This window comes from Haliaeetus leucocephalus, unplaced genomic scaffold (genome assembly GCF_000737465.1).
Source record: "Haliaeetus leucocephalus isolate CR32 unplaced genomic scaffold, Haliaeetus_leucocephalus-4.0 Scaffold417, whole genome shotgun sequence".
NCBI lineage: Eukaryota > Metazoa > Chordata > Aves > Accipitriformes > Accipitridae > Haliaeetus > Haliaeetus leucocephalus.
The window spans coordinates 7,030,805-7,052,232 of record NW_010972853.1 but is presented as its reverse complement, the minus strand read 5'-3'; the positions used below and the strand labels follow the sequence as shown (position 1 = coordinate 7,052,232).

Genomic DNA, 21,428 nt, shown 5'->3' with positions numbered 1-21,428 from the left:
AGCAGGTCTGATTGATATTTAATTGACAGATGTTTGCATCTTTTATCTTTATGTAGTGTAGGCAATGTCTTCATAGATGTCAGCCATCTGCTGTTTCTAGGTATCATTCAACAGTAGCCAACTGATCGCTGTGCCCTTTTACTTCCTAGAAATTGCTATGAGCATCTAACATCCCTTTTCTCTCTTTATTAGTTGAAGTGTCACACCAGCTCTTTCAGACCATATTGTAACCCAGGGGAACAGAATACAGTTTTCATAAAGTGATCAGGAGCCTGAGATGTTTCAGCTTTGTAATTGGCATACAAAGCTTTAAATGTCACCTCTAAATAGTAGCACCTCCTATGAACGATGGAAAAGGCTGCGTAATGTGGTCTTACCACATCACCTTCTTCAGAAACTATTGCAGCTTCTTTGTATGCTAGTTGAATTTTCCTCCCAGCTTTCAGTTGTTTTTCAGGTAGCAGGTGTTGAAGCAGCCTGTCCAGGAAGCACATGGAATCAGAGATGGCCATTGCAGAACTGTGCATTATATAGAAGGAAAGATGTGTGATCTTGTAGCTAACTCTGCTCTAAGCAGGAGTTTGCACTGTTTGGCCTTCTGAGATCCCTTCCAACCTGAATCATACTTCGATTCTATGAAAGGTTTAGCTATCAAAGCATGGACAAACGTTTTAGAATTTCTTCCTTAAAAATCTAGAATAAAAATAGCACATATAGAACTTCCAATTAATGTTTTCATTGGAGGCAGTTTCATTTCAGCTTTTTCAGTAGATAACCTCTCATGAGTCTTCAACTTCTGTTTGTTAATCATGGTCCCAGACTTTGTATTCAGAATCTGCAAAACTGAATGTCTTAACTCAGATTTGTAAATTCACATTCTTCTAGAGAAAAAGACTACTTTTACTTCAGAAATGCTGATCAACAACAACAAAAAATTAAATGTTGATCATTTTTAAATAAAAAGTTTTACTTTGAAATGCTTAAATAAAACCTAACTTTGAGAATACTGATCTGGAAATATTGGCTTAAATGGAGGATTATTTTTTAAAAAAATACACGATATGAGTTCTTCACACTAAAAAGACTCGGTAGACTTCATAGAATGGTTTTGGGTTGGAAGGTGCCTTAAAGATCATCTACTTCCACCCGCCCTGCCATGGGCAGGGACACCTTCCACTAGACCAGGTTGCTCAAAGCCCCATCCAACCTGGCCTTGAACACTTCCAGGGATGGGGCATCCACAACCACCCTGGGCAACCTGTTCCAGTGCCTCACCACCCTCATAGTGAAGAATTTTTTCCTTACATCTCATCTAAATCTACCCTCTTTCAGTTTAAAGCCATTACCCCTTGTCCTATCACTACATGCCCTTGTAAAAAGTCCCTCTCCAGCTTTCTTATATGCCTCCTTTAAATATTGAAAGGCCGCAATAACGTCTCCCTGGAGCCTTCTCTTCTCCAGGCTGAACATCCCCAACTCTCTCAGCCTGTCCTCACAGGGGAGGTGCTCCAGCCCCTTGGTCAGCTTCATGGCCTCCTCTGGACCTGTCTTTCTTTTGTCAGGGGCCCCACAGCTGAACACAGTACTGCAGGTGGGGTCTCATGAGAGCGGAGTAGAGGGGAGAATCGCATCCCTCGACCTGCTGGTCACGCTGCTTTTGATGCAGCCCAGGATGCGATTGGCTTTCTGGGCTGCGAGTGCACATTGCTGGCTCATACTCAGTTTTTCATCCACCAATACCTCCAAGGCCTTCCTTCCATAAGAAACCTTCACTGGTTTCTTAAAATGCCTCTCCCTTCTGATGAGCCTTTTTTCTTTTTATCATCCATCTAAGACAACAGTCTGTCACCTAGATGAACTTTACTAAACTCCAGAATATGAGAATAACCCTACATTTATCATTTGAGGTAAATAATAATTAGTTTTGTAGATCACTGTGTCTCTTCATCTAGTCGACAGTTTCTCATGAACTTTTCTCACTTTTGAACAGAGGTGAAGAATCACACCAGTTACTATTCTGCAATGAATGATAGGATATGGAGGTGTGTTTACAAGTTGTGAGGACAAAAAAAAATTGCCATTATTTACTAGAGAGACAGTTCTACACATTAGATCCCATGGCAAAAGTTTAGCATTCCATAAAAATATGTATACTATATGCTGTCCCTCATGTGCCCTTGACTTATTTCTGCTGCCAGATCACTGTTGTAATTTTCTGTCTCATTTCGCCAGTGTTGGATAGATCTTAAAATGTATGTGAAACCATGTTTTATGAGCACAATTAACTCTGTAGCTAGCTGATGATTAACTCTTCATTGTATATGCTTCAAAAGTGGATCGTGAATAGAAGATTGCAGAAACTTTCAGCAGTGTTCTGATTCTTAAGAAAATTCTGAAGTTATCTCATGCCTTCTGATGGCTTTGTAGTTTTGGCGGTATTTTTCCAAATTCCAAAGTAGCCCAGAATCAAAAATTGACATTTTCTTTCCTTGTAGGACTTGGGGTTTTGTGACACAGATCTTAGACCCATATCTTCTTATGTGTTTTGATGCCTGTGTCTGGTTACTTGAGTGCTCTGGTGTTCCTATATAGCAGCACCAGATCTTCTAGTAGTTTTGTGTTACTGTGGCAAGTTTTGAGGAAAGAGAAGGTCCTGATTCTTCTTCATCCATTTTGCTATAATCTTTATCCTCAATCATTTCCTCCATCCAGAGTTGCTCTGATGATCCAAATGACACCTGCTGGTTTGCTTTAAGCTCTTTACCCCTTCTTGTCTCCAGACAGAACACAAGATAATATTTCTTTTACTTCATACTTGCCACGCTTTTTTCCTTTTTCAAAGTCCCAAAGAGTTCATAAATGCAGATAAATGACCTCTATAAACGCCTATAAGTAAGCGTTCCATCTATGTATGCTAGCTTTCTTACTCTTTTTGTAGTTCCCTATGCCCCTGTGTATTGTTTTACACAAAAGCAAAACCAAATGCAAAAAGGATGAAATATCATCAGAATGTATTTTATTTGTTCTTTACAGAAATGAAAAGGTAGCAAGTAAAATTAGATCACTGAAGTCATCAAAGTAGCCTTTTTATAATCTGGATTGCAAAGAAATTATTAATCCTTGATTATTTCTTTTTCTAAATTTTATTTTTGAAATGTGTTATGTGTTTATGCAGTCATTGCTGAGATAAGATCTTAACATTTGCCAAAGTTACAGATTAAAGGAATTCACAGCAGATGAAAAGAAGACTCAATATGTTTAGCAAAGCAAGTGGTCTGTTTAGAAAGGCTCATCTCCGATACTGTTGAAGGTCTAGTAAGTCAGTCTTTTATGTTGTTCAGCACAATGGGGCCTTGCAGTGCTCTCTGTTTCTCATTTTAGCTGCAGAAGGTATTCAACTATTTAATACAATTCAAAAAAGATAACACCTTTTCTTAAAAGTGCATTAAAATATTGGCTTAAGCAAATTAGTTTTGTCATCACATTAATTTCAGTGATTTAAAAGCATCAATATTAATATATACAAGACTGAAACTCAGTATTAGCTCAGTATTAATAGTAATTTAATGTGGGTAATGTTATTACCAAGATTTCCTTTGTTTGGCAAGCCCTGTAGTGAGAAGCTAGAAATTGGTAAGCTGTAAATGCAGTTTCATCTTCACATTTAAATGATGTTCTCTACGTGCTTTCATGTCTCTAACCTTGTTTTGAAATGATATTTCATTTTCTGCCTTTTCTTTCTACTCTTGTATATATAGCTATACTAATAGGTACTGAGAATTAAGTTAACTGTCTCAGTACAGTATTATCTAGGGTGTTAGTACTGAAATTTTTTTGGTACAGATATATATAAGGGTGTGACTTCTCTCATTTATACATAGCTCTGCATTAGGCAATTCATGAAGTCATTGAAAGAGGGTTCAGAGACCTTTTGGAACACTGTGCCAACTAAAATTAAGGTCCATTTTTATTACTTAAAATCTGTTTTCTCAAACATCTGTTCTAGCAGCTTAAAGGAAAAACAAACACTCTCTTACCTATCAACATAGTCTTCCATTCATTGTCCCATAAGTAATAGGAAAGGAAATAATATTTGAGAAAACAGAGAAGACCAATTTCATGGTGGCTGAGACTATACTATTCAAGACATAGTTTAGAAAACCTCCACAAGTCTTAGAAGTGGTGTGCAGTATAAATTCTGACTGTCTTTTTTCTATAACTTTGCCAGCAGTCAACCTGCAATTTCAGGAAAGCTTCAATTATAGTACGCATGTTTCAGTCTCAAAAATTGAAACTCTGTAATGCAAATTCATCTTAGGATTTCTAATCACATTATACATCTCATTCCCAGAAGCCTAATAACTACTGAATTCAAGTGCTTGCCTAATGCAAAACACTTGCCAAATTTAAAAAAAAAAAAAAATTCTGTGCTGCATAATAAATTAGAATTATTGAGCTCTGTCCAACTTTCTTTAAGAAGTAATTTTGCTTAGAAGTTCTTGCAAAGCAATTGAGAGCGTATCAATAAATTACTTATCAGCCAGTGGAAATTCAATACAAATTCCAAAGGCCTGTGTTTCTTTTTTTGTTTTTGAGAAATTACTTTCTGTTATTTTAACATTGAAGGAATAAATAGGTGTGTCTCCATAAATTTACGTGTCTCCAGAATTATGCAGAAGCATGAAAAGGGATGAATTTCTAGAAAATGCTGTCAGTTCTTTTTTTATATATATATATACACACACACGCTTTGATGTGTATCTATATGTAAAAAAAAATAAAAGTAGTTATGTCAGTAAACAAAGTAACAGAGATTAAGCCTCAAACACAACCAACCTGATACACAAAGAAGAAACACCAAAACCACAAAACAAGAAACCTTATTGCTATTTTCAGTATTTTGTCATTGGTATGTATATTTGGAAAAAATTGTGCATGCCCATACTTGATTCTTGTTCGTTAATACAGTTGTTTTGCTTTTAAATGTTTTTGTCTTTTTTCCATTGTATTTTAAACAAGCTTTTGCTAAAATGGAATAGAAAAATGCTTCTACTTAATAGATGTTATAGTTCAACAGTCACCTGAAATTATTATTGTCACTCCTTTTTCATCACAGCCATACATTTCTGTGCTTTAGGAAGATTGATGTGACTTGAAAACTGAGGTGCTTCCAGTTTCTTAAATTACTTGTGGTATCAGTGATTAGGTCATTATTCAGTGTTGAAACGTTCTGCATATTTTCTTATAAATTCACTAGTTAGATTTAGTAACTATTTTTCCTTTTATTAATTAGTCTAGCATACCAAAACAATATACAATACAGTATGCCTGAGTTAGCAGTGGTGTTGATCACACAAACAATCAGATGCCTGAAATATTTTAGTCAAAATATGTTTTCAGAGTTTTGCTGGAGAATAGTAACAATTTTTTTGGTTCAGGATAAGAGTTTAATATATAGCTATAATAAAGAAAACCTATTGGGATAAGTTACAGCCCTCCTTTCTGTTTGATTGGGGTTTCGGTCCCGTGTCGTCCGTCGTCCCCCCCCCCCGTTAGTTTAAGCTTAAATGATGAAAATCAGTTCACTGCAATTTCAGGCTTTGGTAAGAGACATTGCATCATCCCACTAAAATCAGAAGTATAATTCTATAATTGAATAGGGTTAGCCCTCTACTATCGCAGAATCTGATATTTCTTTTTCTGAATAGTTCTAGCCCCTTGCAAATGAACCCATGTTCTGTACAGAAGGACATGGGAGAATCCTTCATAATTGTCTTGATTTTCACAACGGAAAACATCTGCTTACCAATAACATTTTGCCGAGCTACATATTTTTTATAATGCCCAATACATGATAGTATTTTCTACTTAAGCCTCTTCAAAGAGTCCCAGTTGATGCTTAAGCTGTATATGTTTTATTTTTGTTTTTATTGTTTTAGTATATGAGTTACAAGTTGGAAACACAAAATAAGGATCTGTTTCTTAAGATATTTTTTTCCTGTTTTGGCTGCTTGTTTATGTACAAACTATGAAAAAATGGATCTTCATATTGCTTAACATACAGCTTAAATATTTGTGTGTGCATATGTACAAGCCCATATTTTGCTAATACACAACTTTATGCATTCACAGTGTCCCAGCTTTCTCATATGCATTAAGAGTTTTAGTGCAAAAGTATGTATACCTATTTTATGAGGGACTGTCAATGATTGTAAGTAACAGAACTGCTGAAAGTGTGAAATTTTGCTTCATTTATTTCTAAATAGTTTTGGTTAGTAATTATATGGCCATATGATAAATCTCATTGTATAGCATTTTAACATCATCTTTCTTAAAGTGAAAGTAGTGTAATTTTGGATCTTTTATAATATTTATATATTACAAAGATGTCAAAAACATGCTTTGAATAAGTATTGTATGTTATGTTTTGAAAATTGGAATTTTACATTTTTACTATATTTATAAAAAGAAAAGAAGAGTTATTCTGTCAGGATCTAATACTTCAAGAAGAGAAATGTGTATATAAAAATTTTAAACAGAGCAGTGCTTTTTTGATATGTTCAAGAATTAATGTTAAGCGTATGTATATTATTTAGAAAATATGATCAATAAATATGACTCTTAATTCTTTTTTGTGTTTATTTTGAACACAGGCCTGATGATAAGTTATTAACCTTTGCTCAACTAAATGAACATTTTTAATGCTAATCATAAATATATTGTAGTAATTTGTTGTGAAGGTCTTAGTTGCATGTTCATCCATCATGAGATTGATGTTTACATTTTTTCACCTGCCTCTTGATTAAAAAAGATCAGTGAATATTTTAGCAGTTAGTATATTGCTAAAAACTCAGTAGCTTCAGTGTAATTGTTGTAAGATATGGAACACAGTTTGCTGGCTATAGTCCGTGCTGTAGAATGGTGCATTGTAAAGTGCCAAAGTAAATGTCTCTTAACTTCTTTCAGACGTTGGCCCTGTTTGTTTGTAGACTGATAACTGTTTATAGTGTGCTCATTGAACTTGCTGGAATTTTTGTTTACTATAGTCTTCATTTTCCCCAAGAGGAGGAGAGAGGAAAGAATATATTCCTCATGTGGTCAGCATATTTTTGAGTATTTATGTGAGTTCACCATCTTGATTTCAAGTCATGAATTTGTTTTTACATGCATAAGCATGCATATTTACATGCATTATTTATCCAATTGACTTTAAATTCCATTAAGTTCCAATGAGTAGGAGAAAGATTTTGTCTTAGGCATTTTTTATTTATTTTAATTTTCTAGTTATGTTACTTTTGTTGGTTTATTTATTTTTTTAACTGTTCAGTCTAAGGCTTGTAAAGGTTGATTTGCTCCTGAACTGCTTTGTTCCCAGACATTGCCATCTTCCCCAACTACCACCAAGTCCTCTCCATCTGATCCCATGACCACCTCCAGAGCCAATCAGGTACAGTATCATCCTACCATCTACACCATACTTTTCACGGGTGACAGCTTGCAAACTGGAGAAAAAGATATGGTGGGTTAAGGATTTATTCGTTCATTCACATATATACACCCATAACCATAGATATCTAACTCTTGTTAGAAATTGGTAAATTAAATGGAAAACATTTTTCTTTTTTTTAATTTGTTTTGTTCTCTTTTTTTTAAATCTCTGATGAAAGCAAAGTATCTTATAAAATAGTCTTTTTAAAATTTGATTTGATTAATAAATAGCAAGGATACACACTGGTGTGTTTGTAGACAGAGTAACTCTTGGTATATATATATGTTTATGTATATATGCACACACTTTTTTACTTCCTGGATCATTTATAAATTATAATGGAATTACCCCTAAACTCATGCTTAATTAGCTGGATATCAACCTAGGAATGGCAAACAGACTTCTTTCTTTGTTTATTTACTTTAAGAATTTTGAAATGTGTTTGTGGACGGTAATATAGGGGCATTATTTAAATAGTGTATGTAATAAAAAAATAGATTTGAAATGAAAATGTATTGATGAAGAATGAAGTAAAATTAAGTCTCTCTAAAAACCCACTAAACGCATCTAAGTAAGTTTAATTCATGTCTTATTGTTAAATGCATAAACTGTGCTTTTAGCTGTATTTTAATTACAGTAATTTGTTTCTCTTTTAACTGGGAAAAAATATGTCCAGTTCATTATGTCCACAAATCATCATACTGTGTGTCTTTTTGCCTTCCCTATGAAAATTGTTAAAGTTACTTCATACCATGCTTTTTAGAACCAATTCATGCTTAAGAGATGCCTTATTCATTTTTTAAGGTACTGTTAAACTTAATGTACTTTGTGTTCAAATAATGTAAGTATTCAGTATGTGCTAACAGTTTTTAACACACAATCTGTTTATTTAACATTAGCTCAATGCTTCTATCAGATCTTGCACAAATTAGATCAGATACCAGAAAGTTTTCTTCACAGCAAGCTAATATCCCCTGGAAGTTAACATTGCTATTAATTACTGATCCTCTGATATTTTGTGAACTGCTTAGAACTTGCTGGCTGTGTGAACAAACAATTTAACATACAACAGAATGCAAGCATATTAAAGCAATATATCTTTGATCAACACATGACTATCTGTTGAAAGGGACATCTAATATAGAAAGTAATGAAATTTAGAGAGAAATTGTACAGATAGAAGAACTACTAAGAAAAATATAAATTGCGATATCCCTCACTTCGATTTGAAAGCCTTCTTCATCAGCCTGCTTCCATTCCAGCAACAGTTATTTGGCTTCATCATCATTAAATGACAAGGATAAAATCTTTGCCAACAGCTAGGGATATTTTATGACATTCTGTTCTGCCTTTATTCTCTCTCTCTTAATTTTAGTATTTTGTGTATTTTAATTAGAAGGTTTTGAAAATGTTGAGTGCACAGATCTTTTTAAAAAGTGTTCTTACTATTTTTCTACCCTGATGATCATTATTTGGAGAAAAAGGAAGAGGTGCTTTTATTTACAGGAAATACTATTTGAGCATGCTGTTTAATTAGCATCAGAGAAGTACCTACTTTGCATCTCTTCTATGACTTTTGAATTATCAAAATTATAGTGCAGTGTATAAACTTTAAATGACTTTTTAAGAGCTAAAAATACTTACTTTTATAGAAAGTTATTCTATGAGAATTTTGTCAAGTGATATAGCTGAATATACAAACTAAGGGAAATGTATGCTTTGTGTCCTGCCTATATCCCGCATTACATCTTTTAATGCATTTTATTCATGACCTGTGTTCAATTCAGTTTTCATACAAATAATCAAGATCTCTTTTGAACAGCGTTACAATTGTATATATGAAGAAGAGTAATCAGTTCCTTAAGTGACTTTTGGAACTGCTTTTTTCATTAACCCTTGAAATTCCTACTGGTTTATAATTATTTTATCCCTCCTAGTATTTCCTTGCGATTTCTAGCCATTCCAGCAGGAAGCACAAAGCACATGATAAGGCAATTAAAGCCTTTCTGTTCATTCTAGTGATAAGTGACGTAGCTGGCAATTGTTCCCTGACTGTAGTAGCGATTAGCATTCAGCACCAGTGTATCGACAAGTATCTGCACTGCGGCTGTCACACGAAAATAGGTTCCAACACAGTAATCTCAAACCTGTCAGTAGTCATGTAAGTACCCAGTAGGAGAGTATTAGAGAACAACAACAAATGTTTGTTTTAATACGTGGCTGTGTAAGACGATTCTCAATAGAAGAGAGCCGTTCAGGTATGGGTTTTCTCACAAGATATTATATTAGGATAACAGGAGAGAGCTTATTTAACTGGATGGAAGTCAGAAAATTTAGTGTTAAGGTGTGAGATAAATTCACAGCACACTCTTTTGCGTGGCTATAGTAACATATCAGGCTTAAGATCATTCAATTTTCTATAACATTTTAATTGTGGCAAGATGTTTTATATTAAAGATGAGTAAGGTGATTAAGCAAGGTTTAAGGAATACTTAATGCTGGGTTGCTGTTGGAGTAAGATTTTTAACTGGATTGGAGGACTCCCCATAAGTCATTGGAATTAGAGAACTGTCGAGTAAGTGTGTTGGTGAGCATACCTGATGTGATCCTTCCCGCTTTACGAGCATGTCAGTTGTATTCTCCTGACAGAGCTTGCATAGGGGCAGAACAATTTCTAGGCACACTTTCTACCGCAAGAGGAAAATAGCTCTGCCAGCAGAGGTTGGAGGAAGCTGGGCAGGAAATCTGGCTTCTATGATGTCTTCCTTTAAATGACTCACTTTGCCTCTGTTCAGATGAGATCATAACTCCTTTGTATGGCAATTTCAGCTTTTGTTCAATTGTTGTTTTTTGAAAAATCCAGTGTTCATGAAACTACTCGTTTTGTGCTTGTCAAGAAGAGGATACTCTCCAAAATGTCTTATATAGTAGAAGAAAACAGTTCCTTCAGAACTGTCGTGTGTTGTGTTATACTGAATTGCCACAGATGCAACACAAACCTCTGAGTTGGAAGTGGTTTTTTTCTTTAGTTCTTTCTTCCAGGAAGATATACATCTGTCAATATTATTGTTGTTAAATGTCTTGTTTATTTTTTTCAGCAGAACTTCCTTGGGCCTTTGTTTGTATTAAAAATTCATACACTGCAAACTTCCCAAGGAAGAAAGAACCAAAGAGGCAATAGAATTAGGGACATTTCAAATAATTTTTTTTTTCTTTTTTTTTTTTTCCTTCCCCCTCCTGTCTGCCTGTCACGGAAAAGAACTCAAGCTTTCTGTACTTTTAGACTGCAAGCATCTGTGTTACCCCCTCATGAACTTTGTCAGCTCTGTTTATAACAGAACACTGACAGACTTATCGCTACAGTGGTGAAACTGTTCTGCCGATGCCCCTGGAGCTGGCAGAATGCAGCTTTACTTTTATTTACCAGAAGGAAGAAATCAATTTTACTTTTCCATAGTATACTTCAAGTGGCAATTTCATCTCAAAAGTGATGAATAACACCATAAACATTATATAAAACATGCTTGCTTTTCCTCTGTAGTACAGGTAAAGGTACAAGTTTTAATACTTAAAATTTTAACAGTTAGGTGACATTGGATAGAAAAGTATTTCTATAATTAAACTGTTTACATATTTTGTTTACAAGATTATTTTTTTCTTCTTATCTCCCTGCTTTACTGATGTTACTATTATTTTAGAGGGAGAAACATGAGTGATATAAACCTAAGCTTTGTATTTCTCCTTTGTCTGTTTGATGTACAGCTATAAATGCAGTTGCAAACCCTTGCGTGTTTCCTTCTCCAATCCTCCCTTTTTCCATGAGGCTGATACAGCTGCTGACCTTTACTACTGGCTGTAAGAGAATAAAAGGCCAAAACACACATTCCCACTTACAAGTGAGTCAGGAGAGTGATAGGTAGGAATCCTTTCCCCTTCCCTTATAGTTTAGATAGGCTTGAGCTCAGTAATATAATAAGATTTATCGTCACAAACTTTGTATCATTAACTTAGTATATAAGCCTTCTTTTATTTTTACTTTTTTAAATGCATTCCTTTTTTTCCCATGACATTTGGATTTTATACAATTATACATTCTATTTTGCTTCTTTGTTGTTGAAACTCTTATTTTATCAGTTAATATAGTGTAATATAAATTTTGTGGAGTGTAGATAGGTGTAGGATTTGTCCATTCAGTCCTCAAGTTTTACAGGTTTTTGGAGCATATCTACATGATCTCGTTGCTGCAATATCTGTAATAAACAATACTTTTCAACCTTTTTACATGATGGGACCGAGCCAGTTTTCTTGGTGCTGCCTGTGCCCAGCAGATGCAGCACAAGTGTGTGGCTGTTACAATCCCGGTATCAGGAGTTTGTACTTTTGGCTTGTGTTATCTCTTTATTTTATGCACAATCTATAGCTTGCAATGCGTTATAATAGTACACATATAACTAGAGATTGGGGGATTAATTGATATCTCTAAATTGTAATGATTGATGTAGATGGTGTCCTTCTTTCTGACTTTAAAGAACGGTCCTATCCCTGTCTATAAAATGGCTTGCAGAAGTATAATCTTTTCATTCCTGATAGAGAGGTAGAATCTGAAAATACAGGGAGGCTGTCTGTAAAGCATACTGACAGCTTTTAAAGGGTTGATGAACTCAAATCACTTACATTTAATATATAATTTATTGTGGGAGCTAGAAGAAGAAATAGGAAAGAAAGCTTTGTTTTAGTCTTCTGTTATCATTAGGACATGGAATTTTGAAATATGTATAATATCCAACTTCAGATCATAAGTTTTTTATCAGTAGATTAATCTTAAAGTACAAATACTGAGTTTTAATGATGATCCCAGGATGCTAGATAGGCATCATAGGCCATTGAGATACTATCTCTATTTGCCTTTGGCAATTTGATGTGAGGGTTATTTAAGATACTCTGTCTCTGGTATTTTAACTGCAATATTCATCTAATTTTAATTCCCTAATTTTCATGTAATTTCTTACAGTGGTATTGAGAAAATCTGTTTTGTTTTTTAGGTCTGTCACAGATTGGCTGATGCTGGATGTATCACTTGATCTTTCCAAATCTCAGTACCATGTATTTAAAAGTGAAGTCAATGTAAAGTTATTTAGCATTCTGATAAAAGGCGCTGTAGAATTAAAAAAAACCTTCTTACTTTAATTTGATTGTTCAGAATATTTGCCACGGTAGTTCTCTGTGAGATAACAATTTGACCTTTTTTCAACCTGTCAGATTGATCATTGAGAAATACAACCATTTTATTTACATCCAGAAGGTGATATCCAACTTCCACACACAAGTAATATGCTGTTTGAAAGAGACTTCATCTAACAGACAATGTTTTATATGGACCCATCACTAAAGAATTTAGTACACCGGATTCTAAAATTATGAATACATGAAGACCACAAATACAATAAATTATTAATATATTAAATACATTCTTCTAATTATGGCATCAAACCATTTTTTTATTCACAAATAGATTCATGAGAAAGAAATCAGGTTTGGTGTGGCAGTGGTGTTCAGAACTATATGATAACTGTAAGAACCTCACCAGATGTTTAGGTGAATACAGTTGAAGAAATAGGCCCTGTATTTTGCTGAGTTTTTCTGGAAGGTCCCCAGACTTACAGTACAGTTTTGCTGCCTACAAAAAGATTCTTCGCATAATTTCTCAACATAATGTCCTTTTGATTAAGTCTCAGCAAGGACTTTTATCTTCAGTTTTAATAGTTATTCAACTTCACATTCAGAGTTCTTTTCTGTTTAGGTCTTGCTATTGCTGTTGTAGACTTAGCCAGTAATAATTTTGACTCCCCATTGAACATCATGCATTGTAACAAGGTTGAATGAAAGTGTCTATATTAGCTAGAAAACCGCTTCTCTTTCTAGTGTGAGAAAACCCTTACATTTCACATTTGTAGATAATTTTAATGATTGTGAATTCATATCTCTAAAAAGTGACCTTTTTGTTTCAATTTAATAAGAAGACAGAGTTCCTTTTTTGATTACAAGTTGCCTGTGGCACACTGTGGACAGCACGTAATAAATAATGGTTGAGATAACATATCTAGAAAAGGCTAGGGAGAATTGTTCCCCTGTTAAAGTGAAAGGGCTCCAGTAAAGGTTCCAGTGCTTCAGAGGTAACCTTCCCTGCTGCTTTTCAGCTGAAATGCTTCATTTCATGGCTAAACTCTAAGCAGAGTTAACCTATACTCCAGAGACTAACTGTAGACAATTTTTTTCTGCTTCTCAGGTTAATACATTACTTTTATTATATTTTTCTTGCTCTTTGATCGCTTTTCCCCAATATTTTGCAGTATCTGAGCTCAGCACTTTTGTTTGCATTGTCTCCTTAAAATAGAATTTTTTTAGATGCTATAAAGATTTTTACATAATTCAAAAAAATCTTATATGCTTTGGGTTTTTTTTACTCTTTCTTAATGTCTGTTTCAAGTTTTCCCCTTTGGACAACTATGTAGGTAATTATTTATGTTCGTATTCCTTTATATTGACTTACTTGTTTCCTTTCTTCTCCTCTCTCCCACCACACAGCATTTTAGGGTTCACTTCTTAAATGTAGGGGCAGTGTTGTCAGGAGCGTTCATGAGATGTGGGGAAAGATGTAGCTTCTCACTGCTAAATCTCTGAATACTACTGGCATATCATTCATAGGACGTCATGAATGATCTGCCAGTTGTAGTCCTGTAAGTAAAAAAGTGATTCTATGTTCATGTATCTTGTTTTGATTTTATGCTTGAAAAGAATTAGAATCAGTTAGCTTCCTATTTCACGCCCTCTTCAAAAAGATATGCTTTCTCAGTGTAATGGACAGCATTACTTTTCCTTTTATATTAAAATGGATAAATGCCTTAAGTAAATTTCTCCTCATGTTTTGAACTCTACCTGATTGTTAGATTTTGTTGTTGTTGTTGTTGTTTTTCCCCCATAGGTAAAAATCAGGAGAAAGAAAAAATGCATATAAAAGTAAAGCTTGAAAAAAATTGATAAAAAAGGAACAAACCAATCTCTTTTTTTCTTGTAAGAAAACAGCTTTTAACAAGATAGTACATGGTCACCCCTCTTGTGCATTTATGAAGACAGCCTATCATTGGTTTTAATCCTTAGTTTAGTCATTAGTTTTAAAATTTGTTAAAGGAAGTGAATAAAAGTAGAATTTTGGAAAGAAAGATGATTTAGAAAGCGTATAAATTTTACTGTAGTGTGACTTTAATGAAGCCTGCTTTTGATCTCATTATTTTTAAATCAGTGTTACTTCTGTGAACATGCTGAGATTCGGGAGAAAAGTTATCCTTACATTTTCCTCAACACTTACGATTTGTATGGGGTTTATTCACTTTAAAATGTTTTGGAGTGAACATGTAAAAAGATAATGCGTTTTGGATTGAATGGATTTTGCTTTAGACTTGCATGGATATCTTATTCAAGTTGTTTAAGAGTTAAAAAAAGATTTTGCACTGTAATTGAAGATCTTGTTCTTTCATTTATGGATATTTGTAGTTATGATACGTAGGTTTTGGCATTTGTCCATGTCCTTGTACTAAGAAAAGGTCCTATCTGCTTATGAAAAAGGATCGTTAAACCCATAAAAGTTGGAGAATACACATTCTTCTCTTTGTCAAAATATGGTAAAGGTCTTCAAATGTCCTGTGCAAAGGGGTGTTTAATTTTTTTCATTTTCTTTGCTCCAGCTGTTTTAAGCGTACTTCTTTTATCGACATAAAATGAAAATAAATAGCATGTTATAAAGTGCCAGATATTTCCATGTTCAAGTTCCATCCCATGTAGGCTGGAGTGAAAGTTGGCAGCATGTGACTCTGTGGCCTAACCAAGATTCTCTTTGACTTCGAGTCCTTAATACTCAGGTTTGGTGACATACCATATTCTAAGGTATACAGGCAAATAATCACTTAGTGCGCTCTTTGCTATTTGAACAACCCAGAGAAAACAGAATGTCAGAGCGATTTCCAGAATGCAAATCTGAATGACTTTATGGCTTTTTTTCTGCTGCGTACTGTATCAGTCACATGAAGGTTAGACCATAAGTTTTCAACTCTTCAGAATTTAACTTATCAGCTCTTAAGGAGTTCAGAATTTATATGATCAAGAGTTGTATGAGAATGCGAGAAGAAACATTGAGGTTACAGAGCTTACTGTCACACCAGGACAAGGCCTGTACAGCACAGACTATAAGGTAGAAAAGGCAATACCAATTTTTTTCTAATGTGTCAGAGGTAGGCTGAGTGAGGCATGGTTAGGCCTGGCCCTAGAAGATCCTGCTTTGGGCATATGTTAGTTAATATTTGTGCCATCTGAAGCATCACTTCCACAAGCTGTTTGTATGCTAGATGTATTGTCTGCCTTTTGCATGCCTTGAGAATTCATCCGATGGTGAGAAGTCATAGATAGATGTGAGATAAACCCACCAATTAAAGTAGGTGTCTGCCTGACTTGAGTGAAAAATGAGTGTTCTTTGTGTACAAATCATAGAAAAAAGCTGGCTGACTTGTTGCACTATAGGGAATAAGAGGTGCGAGGTTTTTCCTCTTCCAGATATAAGGTGCATTTGTTGAGAACTTTCTTTGCCTGTAACATAGCATCCCAGACTTAAGATGGTCAGTCAATACCTTTACCCTGCAGTAAAAACAGTATGTAACTGCATCTTATTCAGAAGCAGTATTTTCCCCTAGTTTTGTGCCTGTAGTTTTCACACTTGTTGGGTTTGGGGCTTGGTTTTTTGTTTGGTTTGGTTTTGACATTGTTTGATTTTGGGGGGTTTTTTTTGGTTTTGGGGTTTTGGGGTTTTTTTTTTTTTTTTAGCTTCTGAAAATAAATTAGACTCCCTACAAGTAGTAACAGTTATTCAGAGGGATAGTTTGCAGTTGATAGTGGATCCGTGGGAGGATCATGACCATAGACTCTAATAAGCATCCTTAGAAATGCCCAGGGGCTGAGTCCAGTGGTCTGTTACCTCCCAGTGATTTACGTTTGAATCTTTGCAGTTTGTAGCCTTGAAAGAGTATTTGTCTGGGGGTACAGAATGACTGCTGGCTGTTTGGCCTTCTGTTTTCCCCTGCTTCTCAAGTGACACCTCAGCAAAAGCAGCCTTAGAGATCAGAGTCTTTCTGGACTCTCCCCCCATCCCCCCACCATAATTCAGCAATAATAAACTTCTACATGCCAGATTATTCATTCATTGATCTTGCCACCTGTGATTTGGATAGGGTTAGAAAAGTGTGTTTTAAATTCCTATTCCTTTAAAGTTTCTGAAAGCCTGCAGTTTGGCAGTTCTGCAGTGTAAATTCTTCTTTCATGTTTCTAGTAACCTAATACATGATCTCCATGCTTCTCAGCTTTTTATGGTTATTTTTGCTGTTCACTTAACCAAACCATAAATGTAGTAAGAATATTTTGATCCACTTTATTCTCTTAATAGTAATTGTAATAATTGTGATAATAAATTAACAGCTGCCCCCTACCCATGAGATACTGAAGTGCAGTCTCCATGTAAGCTCTTTTAAAGTGTTACTGCTTTATGGAATAAAACTGTTTTATGAAACAGATTAAACTGTGATTAATGATGTTCTTTATAAAGCATACTGAAGCAAAACACAATTCCTCCAGATCTTCTGCAGACCAGTGCTCATGTATAATTAAGTGATGCAGGAAAAAAAAAATCAAGTCAAAAGATATGCAGATCTTTACAGAATATTTATTGATCATAATACATTTAAAATGTTGAGTAAAATAACTGTGTAAATATTGTCTAGAACCAGTATTATCACATTCAGTTTTAGAAATAGAAGGAAATAACAGATAGCTGCCTGTTAAAGACATCTCACAGGTTATATTTCACCTGTATTTGAGCTGTTCTGTATAAATTCCTGCTTTAACTATGTCAAGAGTAATTAGGTAATTAATTGCTACATTAACATTTACAGTAAAGACTGACTGTACACAATGTGCATGTATACATTGAGGGTTGTCTTTGCTGCATGTGATTTCTAAGTAAATTGTAAACTATGCCTGCCTTACATTAATAGGAACACATGTGAATGAGGGTAATAAAAGGAGGAGGTTACAACCTTGATGGGATGAAAGTTATGTTTTGAAATCTGAATTTAAGAATTTAATTTAGATATTACTAATGCCAATAATTTGTGTATGTTTTAGTATAAAAATATTTTTTAATATAAAGATACCTTTCTGCTATGTTTATTTTTATTAAGGATTCTAGTCAAAAAACATGAGCTGTAAAATGCCTTAACTACAAGTGTTATGATTACAGCAGGTATTTCATAAATGTAATTATATTCCATAGCCTATGTGCCATTCAGTACTTGTTATTCAAACCAAAATAGAATTACTTAAATATAATATGATAATGACAAGAAGTTAACTGAATACATGGCTTGTGAAATACAAAATTTTTATTATGGTTCTAATTGTCCTATTATTTACATTACTAATACAGAAAGCCTTTGGTTTTGACCTATCTAAATTTTATTTTGATGGTAAGAAAAAAAAAAAAATCAATAAAAGTGAAAAGAGTAAACTTGTCAATTTGAATGTCAGAGGGCTCAGCAAAATTAGTCCTTTTTAACATCACCAAAAGCATCTTGTCATTTCAAAATTAATAAAAGAATATTTTTATTTGAAATAGAACTTATTTTTACTCTTGAAATAGTAAAATAAATCTCATTGTTAGCAATAATACTGCACAGTAATATTAATAAAAACTATAATTCAGATTGTGTGCAGTTTTATGTAAACTTTCTGAGATTATAATATTATATAATGCATTTATTGAGCTCTGTCTAAAAAGAGTCTTTACTGTAACAATGTTCACAGTGAACATTTGTTAAGTGATAAAAAGGGACAAATGTATTATGAAATCAAAACTGATTAGTAAATGTTGATTTCCTCACCTTTACCTCATTTTGAGACAGGTCATTCATTTTTTAATTTTTATTTTTGTATTTGTCTGTTTCAAAATAAAAATAAAATGCAATCTGTGGAAGCTGAAGAATATTTATATAGTGTGCATAGGAGCTGAGATCAAGGCAAGAGTTAGATGCAAATTCTTTTTCAGTGTATCTTTAAAAAGAGAGATTTAAATCCAACTTATGAAAATGTTGACTCCATATTTATTCTTGGAAAGGTATTTTTCCAAGTTAATGCACGCACAGAATTACACATATGTAATACAGGTATAAAAACCTGTGACGTGTATGTGTAAATACAGCTATATTTAACATTTGTGCCCCACAGCCTTATTTTGCATAAGGAGTCTTTTTTTTTTTCCCATGTGAACATTTATATCAGCTGATTATCTAGCCAAAATTATTAATATGTGCAAGTTATCTATATTCAAGTATTGCCTGTGCCTAGCTTTTGTAATGCTAAATTAAATCTTAAAAGTTGCTAATTTTTTTTTTTTGCTTATTTATAGTTTTCCTTAATGAAATTTGGCTCTACAGATTCCCATTGTATGAGAAATATAACCCAGAGTACAGAGGTATGGAGACAATATGGTTTGCAAATATGTGGTTTAATAATAAATATATACAATTTTCCCCACTGAGGTAAATTTGGTATGCTCTAAATCCAGGATCTTCACGTTTACCGAGGAGGATGCAATTGTACCTTCAATTGTCTCTTGTAATTATAGCTTTTTTTGATAAGCTAGGCTGACTTTCATAACTGGTCTGTGTTAGCACCTATCAATCTTTTTGTTTCTGTTTACTCAAATAATTGCTAATTTATGTCATTGCCTCCACTTATTCCAGTGTTCTTTTTCTCTTCCAGCAGTAGTTACTATTCCCTTGTGGCTATCTTGGTTAAAAATGTATAACTACAAGTTTACAAAAGGGTAAACCAGAAAGTAGATATACATATAAATTAAACATATACATATAAATTGACTGGGGTGAATGTCAAGTTCTAAGCCAACCACTTAACTTAGTTGTAGTTACTGATATATTTCCTGAGACCGGCAGCTTGATATTACCTTGCTCTGTGCTCTGATCCTTGTCAGAGACGTAACGTCGGGCTCTGAGAGGAAGGTTTCGAATTGGCTTGTCAGGAGGCTCTATTAGCATTAGAGGGCTACGGAGTCCTGTAGTAGTGCTTATTAAGTTTGAAGACACCCACCCATTTGTGAAACTACCTCTTTTCTAATAAAAGTTTCTGGCAATTACTATTCTTTATGACCTAGAGAGATATGGTTATTTAAGTGTTTTATCTTTAACTGTCCTTCCTTTCTCATTTGAAAATAATTCTCAAATTACATCTATGAGATAGCATCCCTGAGAATTTCACTGAGTAGTTTTTGCTATACAAAATTCTTTTTTAATAGTTAAGCAACAGTCGATACAAGAAAGAATCAAGCCTCTGCTGCCCGTCATCTTTTGCAAAGCCAGGGGTGCAAAGCAGCCATAGCCCTGGATACCGGTAATCTAGGTGGACCAGATGCTTTTTGCATAAGCCAAATTTCTTGCCATTTTTCACTGTTCTTATAGTGAAAAACACCATGAAGCTACGCAGAACAACCGGTAGGTCAGAACATGAATAAATATGCTCTTACTTTCACTGAGCTGAGACATTAATGGGGTTGCCACAAGGATTTTAATTCACGTGTGTCTCCCCTTCCTCCTTTTGCTGAGAAGAATGGAGAACAGAATAATTACCCCAGGATTTTAATTACAAATAATATAGAAGGGAATGTTAGGGATTATTATTATTTTATTTTATTTTATGGCCATGAAAACTCAAATGTGTTCATTTAGACGCAGTACATTCATCTTTTAACATCTTTATTGGTTGCTGTTTGCCACGTTCATTAGTTATAAATGTAGCAAGTAATTTATCATTCCAGCATGTTTACTTTATGTCTTTTGGTTGATATTATAAGCTTTATCTTTCATTTTACCTTACAATTTTGTGATCTGCGAGTAAAGAGCATGTGCAGAACTGGTGCCAGGTGAGGTCAAGACACAACATTAAAAAAATGCCCTGTTCTGTCTCTTCTTATCTCTTTATGTGTAACTAAATACAGACTGACTATAAAAGATACCTCTCAGTTAAAAGATACATTATTTACATTACTTAATATTGCTAAGAGCAGAAATTTGGGTTCAAAGAAAGGTTGGAGAATCTCTTTAAATAATTCTGTAACAGAGTGGGGGTTTTATTCCCTGATCTTGTAATGTGGAGAGGTTTCATTTGGTTTTGTGCATAAGCACACTCATGGCTGACGTGATTGCAGCTGTGACAGTCTAAGACTTGGTGAGCTTGGGGGGAAGGGATGGCTCCATCCATTGTGTCTGTATAGAGTAGGAATATGTGCATGTCTTCCATACGGACTCACTTGCTTTTGTTTTTCCTTATTGTTTTTAGAATCAGCTGACTTGTGAACAAACAATTTAAAGAGGCACTGCTGAATAAGTAGCTTCTGTACTCTCTGAGTGGGCAGTGTTGGCTAGAGACTAAATGCAATAGGACTGTTTCTCCTTAAAAGTAGTCAAGTATTATGGAGTCACATATAGAAGTATATATGTACAGTACAGAAGTCTGTGTGTGTATATATAGTAGTGATATCTTCAGGTGGTTTGGGATTTACCATTTCTCTAAGCTTTGCATCAACTCTTATGTCAGTGGGAATGGTAAGAAGGACTTCCCTCTTCTTGTGGGTTTTTTGGTTTTTTTTTGTTTGGGTTTTTTTTTTTAAATTGTGTGCCTAACTAGATGTTATGAGTGTTTAAAATCTTCCTCCTTTTAAAAACTCCGGCTCTACCATCTTATTATGTGTTTATAACTGAAGGAAAACTGATGTTTACTAAATCAAGTAAGGAACTCATGAGAAAATTTGTGTTTATATTACTTTTAG

General features: G+C 34.2%; 1 protein-coding gene across 2 annotated transcripts in view; it reads left to right on the top strand.

Moving 5' to 3' along the window:
* NOVA1 (neuro-oncological ventral antigen 1) overlaps positions 1 to 21,428 on the top strand; it is a 156,379-nt gene that overhangs the window by 119,755 nt on the left and 15,196 nt on the right. Inside the window, exon 4 of one of the 2 annotated variants that reach the window (XM_010574235.1) lies at positions 7,376 to 7,447. The exons of the other annotated variant lie outside the window; for it this stretch is intronic. Coding sequence (XP_010572537.1) covers positions 7,376 to 7,447 — 72 coding nt within the window. The remainder of the gene's footprint in view (positions 1 to 7,375; positions 7,448 to 21,428) is intronic. 2 annotated transcript variants of the gene reach the window in all.